Source organism: Leptonychotes weddellii, chromosome 7 (genome assembly GCF_054177405.1).
Source record: "Leptonychotes weddellii isolate Sample4059 chromosome 7, ASM5417740v2, whole genome shotgun sequence".
NCBI lineage: Eukaryota > Metazoa > Chordata > Mammalia > Carnivora > Phocidae > Leptonychotes > Leptonychotes weddellii.
Window position 1 is genome coordinate 45,532,864 of NC_138375.1, and position 17,858 is coordinate 45,550,721.

Below are 17,858 nucleotides of genomic sequence, written 5' to 3' on the forward strand. Positions count from 1 at the left end.
AGCACCCGGCCAACTCCACAGTCACATAGGAAGTGTGCGTGAGACAGAAACTTTTGTTGTTTTAAAGCCACTTGAGATTTTGAGGGGTTTTGTTCCTACAACCTAAGATAGCTCTCCTGAATGAAACAAAATAGGATATATACACTGAATAGAATGAGATTTGTCCACCAGGCTGCTGACCTGAGAGGCTCATGTGACTTGGTAAGTAGAGCTGGGGTCTCTGTGCTAGTAGGAGATACGAAATGTATTATAACATGAAACTGATACAAAGAAGTCTCTAATTTTATTAAAACAGTTGAGTACTCTTCCTATGATCTATAGGAACAGAGTCCTTTGGCCAGAAGTGTAAACAATGCTAAAAAATGGCCAAGTTCACTATGCCATAAATGATTCCAACTTTACCTGTAATTTTATTCCTTTGTTTGACAAAGCACCAAAGAGTTTAATATTTGAACACGCACCTTTTGCTCAAAGGATAAGTCAGTTTTAAATCAGAGGTCACTACCAGCCTACCACTAGAGGGGGCCATCTGCCAAGGATGGTGAGCCACTTGAGCTACACGCAGGGAGAAAGGCATTCTAGTCTAGCTTCTTTTCTAAACATAAAACTGCTGGTATCACCCAGGAAGCTTTGAAAAGCACATTCTCAGAAACCCCCAAAGCCTGATTCAGTAGGTCTGAAGTCGGGTTCAGATATGTGTAATTCTTAAAAATGTTTGGACACACAATGGTTGTGTGTTGACACACAATGTTATATTAGTTTCAGGTGTGCACCAGTGATTCGACATCTCTCTGCATGTTCTGCTGAGCTCACCACACGTTATTACAACACCATCAACTATATTCCCTCTGCTGTACCTTTTATCCCTGTGATTTATTCATTCCCTAACCGGAAGTCTGTACTGCCCACTCCCCTTCCCCCATTTGGCCCCCTATCTCCCCCGTCTGGCAACCATCAGTTCTCTGAATTTATAGGTCTGATTTCTGCTTTTGTTCATTTATTCATGTTTTGTTTTTTAGATTCCACATGAGTGAAATCATATGGCATTTGTCTTTCTCAGTCTGATTTCACTTAGCATAATACCTTCTAGGTCCATCCACGAAATGTGTATTTTTTTTTAAAAAAAAGCTCTCCCCAAATGCTTCTAATGCAAAGCTAGGTTTGCTTCCAATGGTGTAGATTTCAAAGAGCTGGTCATTCTCAATCAAAAAGTTTTGCCATCTGCAAGGCATTTCTGACAGGGATCAAGATACAAGAAACCTGGTTGGATAAAAACAAAACCTCCTAAGAACAGAATTTCAAATACTTTACAATAATCATCATCACAGGAACAAAATAGTTATCTTCAAATTTAAATTTATTAAGACATTCAGCTATGTCTGTCAGTCTACATCCAAATTTGCTACTAAAAATAAAATAAAGTCACATCCCACATTAGGAATATCGAGTCTGAAAAACACTTTTTGAGCCAAGCCTATATTGTATAAATAAATGACTAGTTTCTTTTCATATCAAAATTCCCATAAAAAATTACATTCCCCCCTCCCCAGTTCTACCTGTAGCCATGATGAATGTAAAAATTTAAATATGACACATCCTTGTCAAAGAAAAGGTGCAAAGTCTATTAACAGCTTTAAAAGTGGCATTTGCAGAGTGTGATCATACAGTTAAGTACTCATTCCCAAAGTGCAAATATTGCCATAATTTAACACTGTTTTGATTCAGTCGCAAGAATTCAACATTACACAGACTGAAAAGTACACTTAGGGCCTTTATCAGTGCCCTAAAGCCCCTCCCACTTTGGTCTCCTACACTAAAGTGGACCCCAAAGTGTTCATGAGAGTTTTAGTTTACTTCACACAGCCGACACAGTATACAATATATTAACAAAAGTTCCATATACATCAAAATATTGAAGACTCCGTCATAAAGTTCAAGAGTCTCAGATTACATGAATGCACCCGCAAGGCCCAAGTGCCCTCCCACCCCCTCCCCTAAAGCACATACGAAGTATGAGCGTGCTTCAATCTTGGAATACAATCAATGCTCTTAAGTCTTTGATTTCATTTCAGTGCTGTACAAAACTCAATTATCACCTGACTGAGTTCCAATTAACTGAGGGAAAGGGAGGTGGTGAAAAGGGCTGGTCACTACTCATACTCTGTAGTAAGAATGATCCTGTCCCATAGAAAGTGAAATGTCAGTTCTGCTTCTGCCCGCTTCTTCCCATGCTGTCCTGATGCTCTTTATCCTCCTTTTTTAGCCCCTTTCAAGCACTCAAATCTGATTTTATTTATCCCTTATAAGTCAGGGGCAGCTTCTAAAGTTGTTGAAGTTGAATTTTCTTGGCAAACCTCTACAAAATATCAGCACAGGATATATAAATACATTTTGATTAGCATACATTGCAAAATTTCTCCCACAATGTCAGGGGGATGAACGCAAACAGCCTCCACTGAGAGTACTTCGTGGATCAGATCCTTGGAATGTCAAGTTTCCTACCTCATCATCTCATACATTCATTCCTCAAATCTGAGCTCGAATTTCATAGTGAGTTAACTTCTCCAGAGTATCAAAGCATTACTTCTGCTTCTTTTCTTCTATGCTGACCTCAACAGGACATGCTTCATCTTTTTCACTAAAAGGATATTCCTTAGGGTCACAAGTCCCTTCCTGGCTATCTGACCTAGTGGCAATGCACTCATTATTGTCCCTAGAACCTTCTCGCATCCCAGTCCCTGGAGGATGCTCTTGATTTGGAGGCTCAGTTCCTTCCGGGAGCATGTTTTGCGCGGCTCCCGCAGGAGGGTGTGGCACCAGCTCAGTCCCCAACCCCGGAAGCTGGGAGGAGTTTTTGAGGTGGCAGTGGCACAGAGGGCAGGTCTCCTGGACATACAGCCACTTCTTGAGACAGCCTGCATGGAAGAAGTGACTGCAAGGTGTGATCACAGCAGATTTCATGTCCTAGAAGGGGGGAAAGATACCTCAATAAATGCCTATTATCTAAAATCTTCGCGGCTAATCCCAAAAGTTCTAGTTCCAACATTTCTTTCCCACAAAGTCCCCATAGAAAATCTGTAACACAGATTTTAGAATAAAACTCATTTTAGATTATAGTGATAATCCTCCTGCCTTCAGAGACTCCTTTATACAACAATGCAAGAACCACTGGCTAAACAGTTAAAAGAAGTAAAAACCAAAAATGAGAAAGAAACGAACATCTTAACTGGCTTCTGTCTTCGTATGGAACACGAGCATCACACAACTACTGCAGTGTGATTGCTGGTCCCTCCGCTGCCCCGCCCCCCCCCCACCCGTGGCATGAGTGTAATTAGAACCTCAGAAAATCTGATGAAGACAGGACTTCCCACAGTTCTGCTTCAACACAGCTGAAGAGATTATTCCATGATGACATTACTGGCAAGGAGACAAAATCAGCCACATAACACCAGGGTATTGGCAAGGAAGTGGCAATTTCATTAGGGACAACGTATGTAATGCAGTCTTCAAGACAGGGTCTGTATAAGCCAGCGCTTCTCAATTTGCATCACAATCACCGGAGTGCTTGCTAACTACACATATTCCTGGGTGCCCCCAGACCCACTGAACTGGGATATCTGAAGATGGCATTTGCAAATCTACAGTTACAGCAAGCCACCCATGTAACTTTTATGCACACTCAAGTCTGATAACCACTGGATTAAGAAGTGGTATACTTTGCATTAATGTTCCTTGCAGAAGATAAACTCGGGGAGGGAAGGCTGAGGACATGATTTAATTGTGAAGAATACATATTTGGGGACTCAACCATTAATTTTGTTTTAAGTCCCAAAACAAGGAGTTGTAGTTGTCACAGAAATTCCTTGCCAAGAACTGGTAACACCTGGGCGTCAACTTTTAAGCAGAAAGCCATTCAAGGAAAAGCAGCCAGCTGGGAAGTTAAGCAATTTGACTTTCATTTTCTGTGTGATATCAGCAGGTAGTTCTAGCACCTCAAAAAAAGTGATGTGACAAAAGGAAATACAAAAGGAGACTCTTATTTAAATCCCAGAGATGGAATATTTAGACATCGGCTGCTGAAGCTGATGTGCCCTGTCTTCGATGCGCTCTGTCCTGCATACGATGATGCTACCAAGCACCAAGAAGCAGAACTAAGACAATGGCCACTTCACTTGGGGGGAACCTACAATATTCCTTAGTCCCCCAAATGCAAAAACAACCTGGAAAACATTATTCTGCGAAGACCCAAAGGTCCTTAATTTCTATCCATACTTCCAACAGTACAATTTAGCTATAAAAGCTGCTACCCCCCCAACCACCCCCCTGCACAGGTTACTGGTGACTAAACTGTAGGCCTATTCTTTGCTGTGATAGTTCCAAACTCATTTAAATACTATCTTTCAATTTTAATAGAAGGCAGTCGTCAGCTATTCATAACACACATGCCAAAGATGCCAGGAAGGCCAACTACAATGCCACACGGACCGGCTGCCTCTACCATATCCTCCGGCCCCCAATTCCAGACACAAAGGCTCGTATCCATCTCAGATATCCATCAACCCACAGGTAAACACATACTCTACCTACGTTAAGTAAATGAATACTTCTTCCCCATCCTGGAAATACTAGAAGGAAAACCATCAGAATCTTGGCACACCACTTTTCAGAAGTTGCTGACTCCTGAATTGATAGTATATATTTGATTGTGTGTGCGTATGTGTGTGTGTATGTATATGTATTTGGGAGTAAATATAAAATACACCTGACCTGTTTTTCCTTTATTTATGGGTGAGCAATGTTGAAAATAACAATAAATTAGAACTTGAGGGACTAAATTAAAAACTTAGTTCAGAAATAAAATGGAAATATTCTATCAGGTCTTTAATAATTTGAGACCTATTTTTTTTTTTTTAACCAAGGAAATAATTCTGCCTAGAAATTTAACTTAAATTTGGTTAATGTGGTTAAAGTCCCAGGGGATACACCAACAACCCACCCAAATGGATTCTTACTGTGCAAGTTACCTGGTAACAGATGGCACAAATATCATTGTGTTTCTCCAGCTGCTCTTTTGTAGCAATGGGTAATGATTTAATCTTATTCACAGCATCCCTGCGGAGAAGAAAGCTCTTCCACCCCAGCTGTGCCCGAAGCCACACATTATAATAGGAATGGATAAAGATGATCATTGAGCCCATTACGGTCCATTCTCCAAAGATGGTCTCTGAGACACCATAGGCCACCACACAGAGGGCCACAAGAAACTCCAGAAGGCGGTAAGTGCCATTCACATAGTAGATGACATCATCCATGTTTTCCACTGGCTCTTTTCTGAATTCCTCAACCATAAATAAGACATAAATAAAAAGTGTTCCCAAAACCTGGGGGAAAAAATACATGTATTTTAAAACAGAGTATGACCACTAAAAAAGACTTTTCATAGACTTTAAGCAATAACAACAATCCTAATACTTTTAGGATGCCATATTTAGAATCAGAGGAAACCATGGTTTAATTAAAATGTGGGTGGATCTCAGTAATCCAGGCATTTGATACCAAAAAGCCGTATCTTGAGACTTTCTTAAAAAAATTCTGATTAGTCATCACTTTTCTCTGACTCATCCTTTCCTTTTATTCCCCAAATCACCAAAACCATTAAAATTCTATTTACATTTTCCTAATTCTGTAGTTGTACATGCTTCTCAACTTTCAAAGAACCTTTACCTCTACAAGGAACAATGAATAAATCTTTGTTGCCAGTGTTATATTTTCTTTTACTTCTTACTGATCAGGTAGCAAAGATCCACTTTCAAGTTATAATAAGCTTATTATTTCCAGGGCAATACTGTCTGTTGTGCGTATTTTTGTGTGTATTACACAAATATGTCATATATTCATACACATCACGAAACTAAGGATATTTTCGAGTGGGTATTTACTTAAAAAATGTGCTCCAAACAAGCTACAAAATCTTTTAATATTTTATAGTTGCTTATCAATTTAAGCTTTACACGATAGCTCTGTATCCATTTTAAACATTTGCAAAGTTTAATTACCTTGATTAAAAAATACAGTGACATAGATAGGTGTGGTATTTTAATAACCTACCATCTAACTTCTATGCTCATATCAGTGTAATGTTTTTCTGATAAGTAAAGTAGGAAGTTATCACCTAAATAGGCCACTTATAATCATTCATCTCAAAAAAGTTTAATTCCTTTTCTGGAAGGAAAAATAAGAAAATCAGTTATTATATAGTTAATTATTCCTAGGCTTACCTGAAGAGAAGTGAGAATGCTGCTAGAAATAATGATAAGCAGCCAAAAATCCATGTGGAAAAACTGGCAAATCATGTAAGCCATGTAAGCAGGGAACACTAGTAAAAATAAACAAAGGCTCACAGCACGGAAGTGTTTCCATAAACTCCTAGAAAAAGAAAAATACTCCTTTAAAGTGCCTGTCACCCAGGACCACAACAATCATGTTAGCAACTGATAGGTCTTGGGCCATGCTGACATTTCCCAAATACTTTACTAAGCATCCTTCTCCTTGCCAGTCACTGTACTAGATTTCAGGACAGAGGTCAGAGGCCTGGTATTTCAAAGCCACCTGAGTCACCTTTTCTCTTCTCTCCACTCAGTCAAAATTGCCAAACACCTCAATTCTTTTATTTTTTTCAATAGTTAACTTTCAGTTCCATCCATTTCTACCAATTTCAGTGATCTCAGGCTTTTGGAGCATTAAGCCTTAACAATAATGTGTGATCTTAAGTCATGAGACGTCTTCTCCCCACCTGTTACACTGTGATGAAAATCTCTGCTACTGTGAGCGCAGTATTACTAAGAGGAATGGTTCTCCAACAGCTATATTAATCCTCACATCTGTCAGGGCTAGAGGCGGAAAAACTATGAACAACTGTGTTGTAGGACCTACTAGCTGGTCTTCCTCCCCTAGTCCCAATCTATCCCAGACACTGCCTGCCTGATTAATCTTCCTAAAGCTCTACTAGCGTAATATTGTCAATGCCTTCTCTAACTTGCTAGCCTGGCATCTGAGCTCCTCGACTCCCACTGTTTCGGTCCAAACTTGTCAACACCTGTTCCTCACTATAAGCAAAGATGCTTAATTAACTATACTCCCAGAAAAACACAAGCATGCTTACACCCCACTAGAAATGCTTCTGTCCCACCCTCTCTTGTTCCAAACCCTTTAGGCTAGCTCAAACTAATCAGGTAATGTGAATCCTTTCTCCAGGAATCACTGACCCTCTCAGAATTCTTAACACTGGTACCAGCCAATCATACACTAAAACTGTAGTCTTGTTTCAATGATACAGATATTTATATGTTGTATGCCTAAACATTTTTATTTATATTTTATAGTTATTATCTAAATAATATATATGTACACAGACATAAAAATGTCTTATCACCCAAATTTAAACTCCTTGAAAAAAAGAACAGCAACTCCTTCACATAGCTCAGCTTTTAAGCTCAAAGCTTGAAGTGCCAAATAAAACTTGAATATTTAGGGGCGCCTGGGTGGCTCAGTCGGTTAAGCGGCTGCCTTCGGCTTGGGTCATGATTCTGGGGTCCTGGGATCAAGCCCCATGTCGGGCTCCCTGCTCAGTGGGGAGTCTGCTTCTCCCTCTGCCTCTGCCTCTCCCCCTGCTTGTGCTCTCTCTCTGTCAAATAAAGAAATAAAATCTTAAAAAAAAAAAAAAAAAAAAAACTTGAATATTTATTTCTGCTTGCTATTTTTCAAATTATTTTCCATTTATTACTACCTTTTTTTTTTTCAAACCTATCTATCCACCCAAATGCAAAGCCCTATGATAAAAGCAAGACAAAAGTTATCATGGTTATCTCAAGGGGGAATACTATATATATGTAAGTATATATATATAACTTCATATATATAGCTTAATGTATACATATACTTTATATATAGCTTAGTGTGTATATATATTATATATATACTTTTTACATATAATAAAACTTTATGCTTTTAAGACACCCAACAAATCAAGAGACTTTCTTAGACTTAGATTTCAGTTTCGGATTCCACTTGAACCCTACTTGTCAATGGTGGAATACATACACAGAAGGAGCCCCATAGTTACAGCAAAAAGGAGAACGGACATAATTTTTTCTTTTGTGTACCTCTTCATATATCAAAATATTCTAATAAATCATTCCTTAAATACACCCCAATTTAAGATAGATTGTATACTAAGTTCTAAAAGATACATAAACAAAAACCTTCCCCAACAAGTGCCTTAAGCAGAACTTTGAAAAATCTTTCCTTACAACAGAAAAAAGGTCATTTCTACCCCCTGTAATTTTACTTATAGTTACTTTATATACCTGATTTACAAGCAAATAAAGATAGAGGGCTGCCACAAACGATTAAAAAAAAAAAAGATATTAGATATTTCCATTTCCTGGGTAAATAAAAGCCAAAGGTGGAATACTTTTTTAACACAGTGATCACTAATCTAAAAGAAATCAGTGTGAACCCCAAACAGATTTCCTCTCTTCTAAAACACAAAACTCAATTACAATCTATTAACTGAATATCAAAACTTAAAATTATTGATTTCCTATAAAAGATGCACATTTATTCATTTAATCATTGAGGAAATGTAGATTTCAATCAAAATCATTTAGAGCTCATGGCTGCAAAAAAAATTAATTTTTAATTAAAAATCATTATCTGTGATGTCAAATCCATGCAGTCTCAAGGAAACAAAAAAAAAAGGCGGCATAAGGAAAAATAACCACACACAAAGTTAATTATGCTAGACTGTATGGGACTTTCTATAATTAGTAATTCAGAGAACAATTATTATTACGGTAAAAATTAAAGCTAGGTACTTGGGAACTGTTTTACAACTTTTCTTGCAAACATTTTCTACCTTCCAAAGTTATGGGAGAAACATAAACTTGTCAGTAGTTCTGCTTTGAGATCCAAAACATAAAAAGTTTTACTTTATTTTTTCAAAGAAAGGCAGGCAGGAAGGAATTACTGTAACAGTAGTTATACTTTATTAGATATTAAATTATAAATCATTTTCTTTAATAGGTTAATTTGCCTTAAAGCTCTAAATATATTTTTCAAAATCAAGCTATGATCCATTTATATAAAATAGGTATATATTTACATATAGACGTAAGTATATTATTTTTATATACATACAGAGAGAAGCATAAACACCATTATGCCAAGAGTTATACTTTATTTCTAATTTTGGCATGTGTATACACAGCAACACACAAATACATATATACAAACATAGGTGTGTATATTATACACACAAATAAATATCCTTATTTAAATAGTTAAAATTCAATAAAAATCTAATTTAAAATTAAATATAAAATGAATAGCAGAAAACAACATTGAAATCTTATCCTATTAATAGGTTAAGCACTATAAAATAAAATAAAAAATTTTTACATTCACCCCAACCCATTTTTTTTAGAAGTTCGTCATTTGAAAATCTACTATGTAATTTGAGTAAGTGGACCATTATCCTAAAATTCCTTGTTAAAAACTGGAATAAAATTTATAGATAAGGGCAACAATTATCTCTATGGCTAAAACTGAGACAGCTTTTTAAGTTAAACACTGGAAATTACCTCTAGTCCAAGCAACTCCAAAGACATGTGAGGCTTTTCTACCCCTAGTAATTATTTCTTAAATGACAGAGAGAAGCAGTGTTATATGAATTATTGATATTATCTCTTAATTATTTCTCTAATTTGAGAATTAAGATATTTTTCGTTTCCTTTCTCAATCCCCAGTACTCTGAATTAGTCATAATCCTTAATTCAGGATGCACTGTCACCATTGGTCTGTGGGTGTCCCTCTTTTTACTGAGCTAGTAATCTAATTAGCTATCTTAAATATTGTAACAAGCCTTCATGAACCTGTCTCCCCATACAAAAGTGAGGGCCCGGACAATAACCCACATTTAACTATATAGCAGGCCTGCCTATTCCACGTCCTCCCTCCCTGCACCCATTGAAAGCATTAACTTGAATCTGTGTTCTTTACTCTCTTGCTTGCTTTTCCTTTTTATAGTTTTGTTTATTAATCTATATGTATACTAAAGAGTATATTTTAAATTTTTGCTTTTAACACAAAAATAACATTCTATACTGTCATCTTTTGGGATTTACTTTTTAACTTTATAATGCTATGAATCATGCATATTGTTTTCTGTGTCACTGCATTTCTAATATTCCATAGTGACTATTATCACATTTACTCACCCACTTTCCTGCTTGATTGTCACTTGGGTTGTTCCCAGATTTCTGCTACTGTGAATTGTGCTATGAACGTTCTTCTGTATGTCCTTACTGAACATGTGTAAGAACGTCTAGAATATACATGTAGGAGGAGAGAATGGCCACACTGTTTCCAAAGTGATTACACCACTTCACACTCCCACCAGAAACCAGGGATACCATGTCATCTAGACCTCTTCCACTCTAGATAATTAGCTGACTTCCCTTTCTCTCTCCCTTCTTCCTTCCTTCATTCCTTGCCAATCCCACAGGTTTAAAACAGCACTTCAGTGTGGTCTTGATTTACATTTCTCTTATCACTAAAGATGCTGAACCTCTCTTCATATTCATGTGTCTCCTCTTTCACTAAAAGCCTAAAGATAAAAATGTATTTCATCCATTTCTCTTGCTCATTTGAGCTATTTGTATATTGATACCAATTCTTGGGCAAGTGCAAATACTATGAATATCTTCTCCCAGTTTGTAAAGTTAACTTTAGGTCTAAAAAGTTATTAACTGTAATTGTTAGATTTATCACTCTTTCCTTTCATAATCACGGTCATTCCTAATTCTTAGTCTTGCTCTCCCACAGCAGTTCTGTCAGTTTAAGAAACTGTTTCCTACTTGAAAGTCCAAAATATATTAGCCTATGTGAGTTATAATTTTTTGTTTTTGACATTTTAGGTCTCTAACATTCCAGAGTTGATCCTTTGTTTATGGTGTGAGATAGGAACCCATTCTATCCTTTTCCAAATAGAAACCATTTTTTCCAGCAACATTACGGAAGAGTACCACCTGTCCCCACTCATTGGACATGCCACCCTTGTCATATACCAAAGTCCAACATATATGGGTCTGTTTGGGGGCTCTCTGTTCCAGTGCTCAAGCTGTCTATACTCCAGCCAATATTACAAATCTGCATAGTACCTCCTGCTATGAGTGAAATAAAACTTTATCTTTCTCAAGTTGTCTGATTTCCATACAGGGATTATACCAGCCGGACAGAATGAGTTGGGTAGTGTTCTTTTTATTGTCTGGAAGTGTGTGTTTCAAATAGGGATAATCTGTTCCTTCAAAGTTTGGAACTTGCCTGTAATACCATTTGGGTCAAGGGATGTTTGCCATTTGCTTCCAGTTCTTTAACAGTTACAGAACTATCCAAGTTTTTAAATTCTTCTTGAGTCAGTTCTAATCAGCTACATTTTTCTCATACTCTTCGATTTCATTTCTTTTAAAAAGTACTGGCATTTGGCTGTTGACAGTTCTCTCTTATTTACCACAGGTGATGGTGGGAGAGAAGAACCTAACCGTAACAATTCATCACTTTTTCATCCTTTCACAGCCAAGAACCCCTCCTGCCTTAGGCGAATGCTGCAGTGGACACCAGCAAGAACACTGACAACGATGCAAACTAACCACCCCACACCCACACACAGGGCTTCTCAGTTTTGTTCCTTTCCTTTTAAATTTCCTCTCCATTTGACCTTAGAGAAAAAAGCCAGTAATGAGGCTACTCCAACAGCCTGGTGGGAATCAGAACTGGATTTACTGGTTCTTACGGCAGTGGAATTATGTATTTCTTTCTCTTTTCTGATACTTTCTATAGTATTATATTAGTCTTATCAGTATATGCTAAATTAATTTGTATAAGTAATACTACTAAATGATACTGCCAGAAATGACAAAATAGTGTTGTACTTAGGTCAAAAACAACCCATTTAAATGGCTACTTAACCAAGTTCACCACTGAGTTCAACATCTTAAATGCTTCTATTGAGATACATTAAACCTCAAAACCAAATCTCAAATAACTATAATTAATTAAAATGATTATCTGAAACAAATCAAAGAGCTCTAAGCTTATTTAAATTAAATTGACTCTTGCAGCCTTTCCACCATTTGAGAAAAATTTCAGAATGTTCAGCAATGTGGGATATGGGAATAAAAAGATAAATCTGATGAACTGTAATTAAAATGCTAATTTGAAATGTTTTAAAAATCTGCTGTCAAAATTCTATCTCCCAAAAGACTGCCTGTTCCCTTACTCATAAAACACTAACAAAGAAGCAACAAATTAAGGTTATTTCAAAAATCACCAGAATGTCAACAGACGCTGGAAAGAAACAGTGGTGCTGAATTTTTAGTAATTCTTCATAGAATGTCCTTGTATAAACTATAGTAAGCCTAATTCTACCTTAAAGAGCTAAATAATAACTTGACTTTTATTCCTTAAGAGAACTTCTGTAATATGGCATGAACATGAATGCAGCTATTAATTTCACCTGGTCCCATAAGGTGTCAAGAATCCCCATTAAAACCTCAGTAAGTTAAAACTGTCTAAAGGCCATCAGATGAGGCCATTATTCCATAAATGCCTATCTTTATGACTGCCTGAGAGCCTTTCTCTCTCCCTCAAATGATTTTCTCTGTTCTCTCAACGCTTTCTCTGCTTTAGCATTACACAGAATAAAATTATATTATTTACTGTATTTCCTGGACTAAATTTGATGCTCTCCATTCTTCATTTTAAAACTGAATATAAAAAGTATTAATTAAATTTCTCTGAAGAAGAAAAAGTTGACTTGTAATTACATGGCCTTTGATGTGATTTCTAACTATAAGAATCTTGAGGAAAAAAACAGAAAAGTCAAACATATAGAAAAATAAAAAGGTAAACTTGTTACCTTACGCTAATACCAATTATTCATCCATTTTCTGTCTCTAAATATTATCTAAATCTTCAGACAACAAACTCATATAAAGAATATTACAAAAATTTCTTTTAGGAAGTTTCTTACTTGTCTCTAGATGCTCCCAGCGCCAAAACAATAGGATCTGCAATCTCTAACATAGACTGTAGAATAGAAGCTACGACAATGAAAAGGATAATACTGAGCAGGAATGCCCGGTGAACAACCTGTAGTTCTATCAGACCAGTCTGCACTGCCAGGATTAACAGCGTAACTCCTTCTGTCATGCCCCTAAAAAAAGCATACGTTTTCAGAAAAACAATCAGAATCTCATTTCATTCCAAGAGAAAATAATCCAAAGACTTACACTGTTGTTACATATTTGTGATCTAGTCTGACTTAGACAAAAAACCTGATCAGAATATTAACTTATAGGGGCGCCTGGGTGGCTCAGTCGTTAAGTGTCTGCCTTCGGCTCAGGTCATGATCCGAGGGTCCTGGGATTGAGCCCCACATCGGGCTCCCCGCTCAGCGGGAAGCCTGCTTCTCCCTCTCCCACCCCCCCTGCTTGTGTTCCCTCTCTCGCTGTGTCTCTCTCTGTCAAATAAATTAAAAAAAAAAAAAAAAAATCTTAAAAAAAAAAAGAATATTAACTTATATAGAACATCGATGTAACAGTAATACACAGTCATAATATACCATTATATGTGTGCAAAATGTAATAGCTATTATTTTAGCATACACTGAGGAGATAAAAAGCAACTTCTAGGATAAATAAAAGTGTTCTAAACCAGGCTTTGCTAATGAGCCAGATATTCTACCATTCTTAGATATCCACTGAATTATATTTATATCATGAGCTGTATCTTGATTATAAAAAATAAAATCATAGGTGAATGTCTTCATAATCTTGGAGTAGGAAAGGTCTCTTTAAGTAGACCGTAAGAACTAGAGAAGACATAAATATAAACTTTCTTGAAATTCAGTTTCCATATGGAAAATACATAAAAAATCTTGAGATCTTTTTTTTCATCTTATTGACTTGATTTATAAAGAACTCTCACAAATAAATGAACAAAGGTTAGGTCCAGTTTTCAAAACCACAAATGAGTAAATATTTCAAAGTTTGATGACCCAACCATTGACAAGGAATTCTGAGAAAAAACGGGGAGACTAATGTTGAGATAAAACAGATAAAACCTTTCTAGAGAAAAACTTGCTAATAAATTTAGAAATGTATATACCCTTCAACTCAATAATCTTACTGGTAATAATTTACCCTATGGATGTACTACAAAAAATTTAAATATAAGAGAAAATATAGTGAATAATAGAACATGTTATGTGATATCACGGGGATACAATTGGCAAAATCCAGACTCTGAAAAACTAATCAGGACTATCTGGTGTCTTCAACAAATAAAATGAAAGGGAAAAAATACAGACACAGCAGGGACCTAAATATTAAAAGAAACTTAAAAAATAGTTTGCCAACTGCCATATGGGCTTTATTTGGATCTGAAGTTGAACAAACAAAATGTTAAAAACACAAAAAAGGGAAATATGAACACCAACTGGGAATTTTATGTCAAGGAATTCTTCTCTTACTGGGAATGAATGTACTATTGTAGTTACGCTTTTTCAAATGAGACAATGAGACTGAAATATTTATGGGTAAGATGGTATTGTATCTGAGATTTACACCAAACAAAGGCAGCTGGGGATTATGGAGGGGACAAAGTAAGTGGAGTAGACAGGGGCATGCATGACAGAAGACTGGTTATATTACTGGAGATGGATGACAGGTATATTCTCTCAACTTTGTTAATTTAAAAGTTTTCTTTTTTTTTTTAAAGATTTTATTTATTTGACAGAGAGAGACACGAGAGAGGGAACACAAGCAGGGGGAGTGGGAGACGGAGAAGCAGGCTTCCCGCCGAGCAGGGAGCCCGATGCGGGGCTCGATCCCAGGACCCTGGGATCATGACCTGAGCTGAAGGCAGATGCTTAATGACTGAGCCACCCAGGCGCCCCTAATTTAAAAGTTTTCTAATTAAGAGTTAAAAAAAAGGAGACATATACAAAGGTACCATTTTTTAATAGCAAAAAAACAAAAAAAGAAATACATCCATACTTTGGAATACTATACCTTTATCAAAAAGAATGAGGATGTCTTTGTGTTGACATAAAAAAACATCTAAAACATATTTAAGTGAAAAACTAAAGTGCAGAACTGTGTATAGTATGTGGAAATGAAACAAAAACAAAAGTAGCAAATATATAAGTGTGTGTAGAAAGAAATTTTAAAATAACCATTATAAGCTGTTACCCTTCAGGGAGAGGAAATGGCAAGCAGGGGGAGGAAGAGGTGTCACTTCCCATTTCATATTTTCTGAATGGTGTGAATTTGTAAGCTTATATATGAATTATTTTTCTTTCTTGCCCTCCTCCCTCTTTTGTCATTATAAAGGTGTTAGCTGGGACTAGCAGGAAGATTATAAAGCACTTTTTTCTCTTCTGTCATAAAAAAATATTGTACACCCCAAAAAAAATGTTTCCTCCAATTTACAAGATACTCACCATCTACTAATTCTGAAACATTCCATAAAGATTTAAAGACTTTAAGATTATATAAATTTATATAAATGAAACCATTAAAAATTCCTATTTTAACAGAAATCGTGACAACTTCTAGAAATAGGGTTTCCCAATATCTGATCTTAGTGATTTAATAACTAGATTAACTATTCTGCATTCTCATTAATGCATCCTTTGAAACTTCAGTCAGTATCCAAATTATGTCCACACACAAAAAAAATTTTTAAGTATCAAATATAGAAATTGGATTTTAACAGGTCTACACTTAAACTTCAAATGGGAAAAAGCAAGCTATCAAAAATCTCTTAGGGCGCCTGGGTGGCTCAGTTGGTTAAGTGTCCAACTCCTGATTTCAGCTCATGACTCATGATCTCAGGGTTGTGAGACTGAGCCCCATGTCAGGCTCTGCACTGGGTGTGGAGCCTGCCTGTGATTCTCTCCCTCTGCCCCTCCCCCATGAAAAAAATCTCTTAAATCTAGGAAAGTGTCCAATATACATTCATATGTACATACAGTAAAAATTCATCTTTTACATATGGAAATTCAGTTATATTTTCATAGTATTTTAAATCCAAATAGTTGCAACCATTCAAAAAAAAATCTCAAAATTCCATTTCCTCTGAAATTCATCATTACCTCTTCAAGTTATATATAATATTTAAATGTCTAGAGGCATCCATAGTCAAGAACTTACCGATTCATGGCAGGATCATTCATGAAAGCTCGATAACCCTGCAGGTAAAACTTGCAGAGTGTCAGAACACCCAAGGCAACAAAGGAAACCGTGAAGACCAAACCCAAAAGTGAATAAGGAGTGCTGCAGCATTCAGCAATACTAGAAAAAGGGGGGTGGGGAAATATTGACAGATAAAAATTTTCCATTTGAAATAAAACCATCTTAAGCCTTCAAATAGCCACCAACCTTGATCTGATCCTCATCAATTAAAACACCCCAAACCAAAATTTGACGTAAAAATCACCTAACCACTCCATTAATAATTTAAATCCATTCTTCTAGTATCCTAACCTACATTTTTTTAAATCTCTTTGGCAAATACTCAGTACACAGCACCATATCTGAAACAAAGTCTTCTCTTTATTTATCTATCACCTCTTTCAAAAGCAGTTAAGGGCTTAAATTTTCTTCAAACCCTAAGAAACGTATAATTAACATGCTGATAATATTCAAAAAAGACTCATATATAGTTGCCCATAGTACCTTCTGAAAAATGTTGACTATTCAAATTGTGCTAATATGATTACTTGTCAAAACTCCTTATTTGACCAAACTGCTACCAGGGAAGGCCCATATTGACTTTGCAGCTCCCAACTCCTCTCAATACAACAGTATTTTCCATATTATTAATACTTTAAATTTTAATTTAATTTAGGTTTACATAATTGCATTTTTTTCTGGGTTATTTCAAAAGCATATCCAAGAATATAACCTAAGACCATTTAAAAATAATTTTATCATCAACTTTTAACATAAAAGTTCGCTATGAATACCACTTACAGGAACTGGAAGACCTTACACTAACTAAAGCTTGTAAATACTTTCACACTTTATGGAAATACATTCCATACTTACACTGAACATATTAGAAACTTATTAACAAGTATTTTACAAACATATGTAATATTATGTACTAATAATCTGGATTTAACATTTATACAGCATTTAACAAATGTTCAGAGAAGTTTGAGAATTCCAGTTAAGAATTTCATTTGTATGCATGAGGAATTCATTCAGGCAAATCAATACCTATCCTTTACTATGTAGCGCTGTGCTTCTGCTACATAGTCACTCTTCCTACACAATTAACTGCTCATAAGTAAGTTTTTAAGTGAAAACATCTACTTTTCCATAGACCAATGTACATTATGATGAGAAAAAAATATCTGTTTTTCTTTTAGGAGTCAAGATATCTATGAGTCATGGTGGTTGATAGCTAAAAGAATGACTGTATGGCATTCTTACAAATCTAATTTCTGAAATGTGACATTTTCTCAGAGAAATCCTTATGCAGGATGTTTAAACAAATTGTCTAGTAACTAAAAAGTAATAACCATGGCTAAAAATATACTAAAAATTTTACTTCTCACTGGAAAAGCCTGAAAATTTTACTGATGATCCATGCAATTTCTCTATTCTTGTCTTAATATTTAGAGAAATCTTTTACACCCAAGCAGTATGATTTAATTACATTTTCAAAAGGGTATTTTCAAAAGAGAACATAAGAAAGCAAAAGGTTTCAACCTAACTTTGGGGAAGTGA

The 17,858-nt window shown here is 35.9% G+C and overlaps 1 protein-coding gene across 2 annotated transcripts in view; it reads right to left on the bottom strand.

Annotated features, from left to right (window-relative positions):
- Nucleotides 1-1,339: 1,339 nt before the first annotated feature.
- Nucleotides 1,340-17,858, bottom strand: part of RNF145 (ring finger protein 145) — a 54,825-nt gene continuing 38,306 nt past the window's right edge. For both annotated transcript variants that reach the window (XM_081826252.1, XM_081826253.1), the window contains 5 exons: nt 16,275-16,415; nt 13,091-13,273; nt 6,279-6,426; nt 5,025-5,381; nt 1,340-2,964 (listed from right to left, as the gene is read on the bottom strand). In XM_081826252.1, coding sequence (XP_081682378.1) covers nt 2,581-2,964; nt 5,025-5,381; nt 6,279-6,426; nt 13,091-13,273; nt 16,275-16,415 — 1,213 coding nt within the window. In that variant the 3' untranslated portion in view covers nt 1,340-2,580. The remainder of the gene's footprint in view (nt 2,965-5,024; nt 5,382-6,278; nt 6,427-13,090; nt 13,274-16,274; nt 16,416-17,858) is intronic.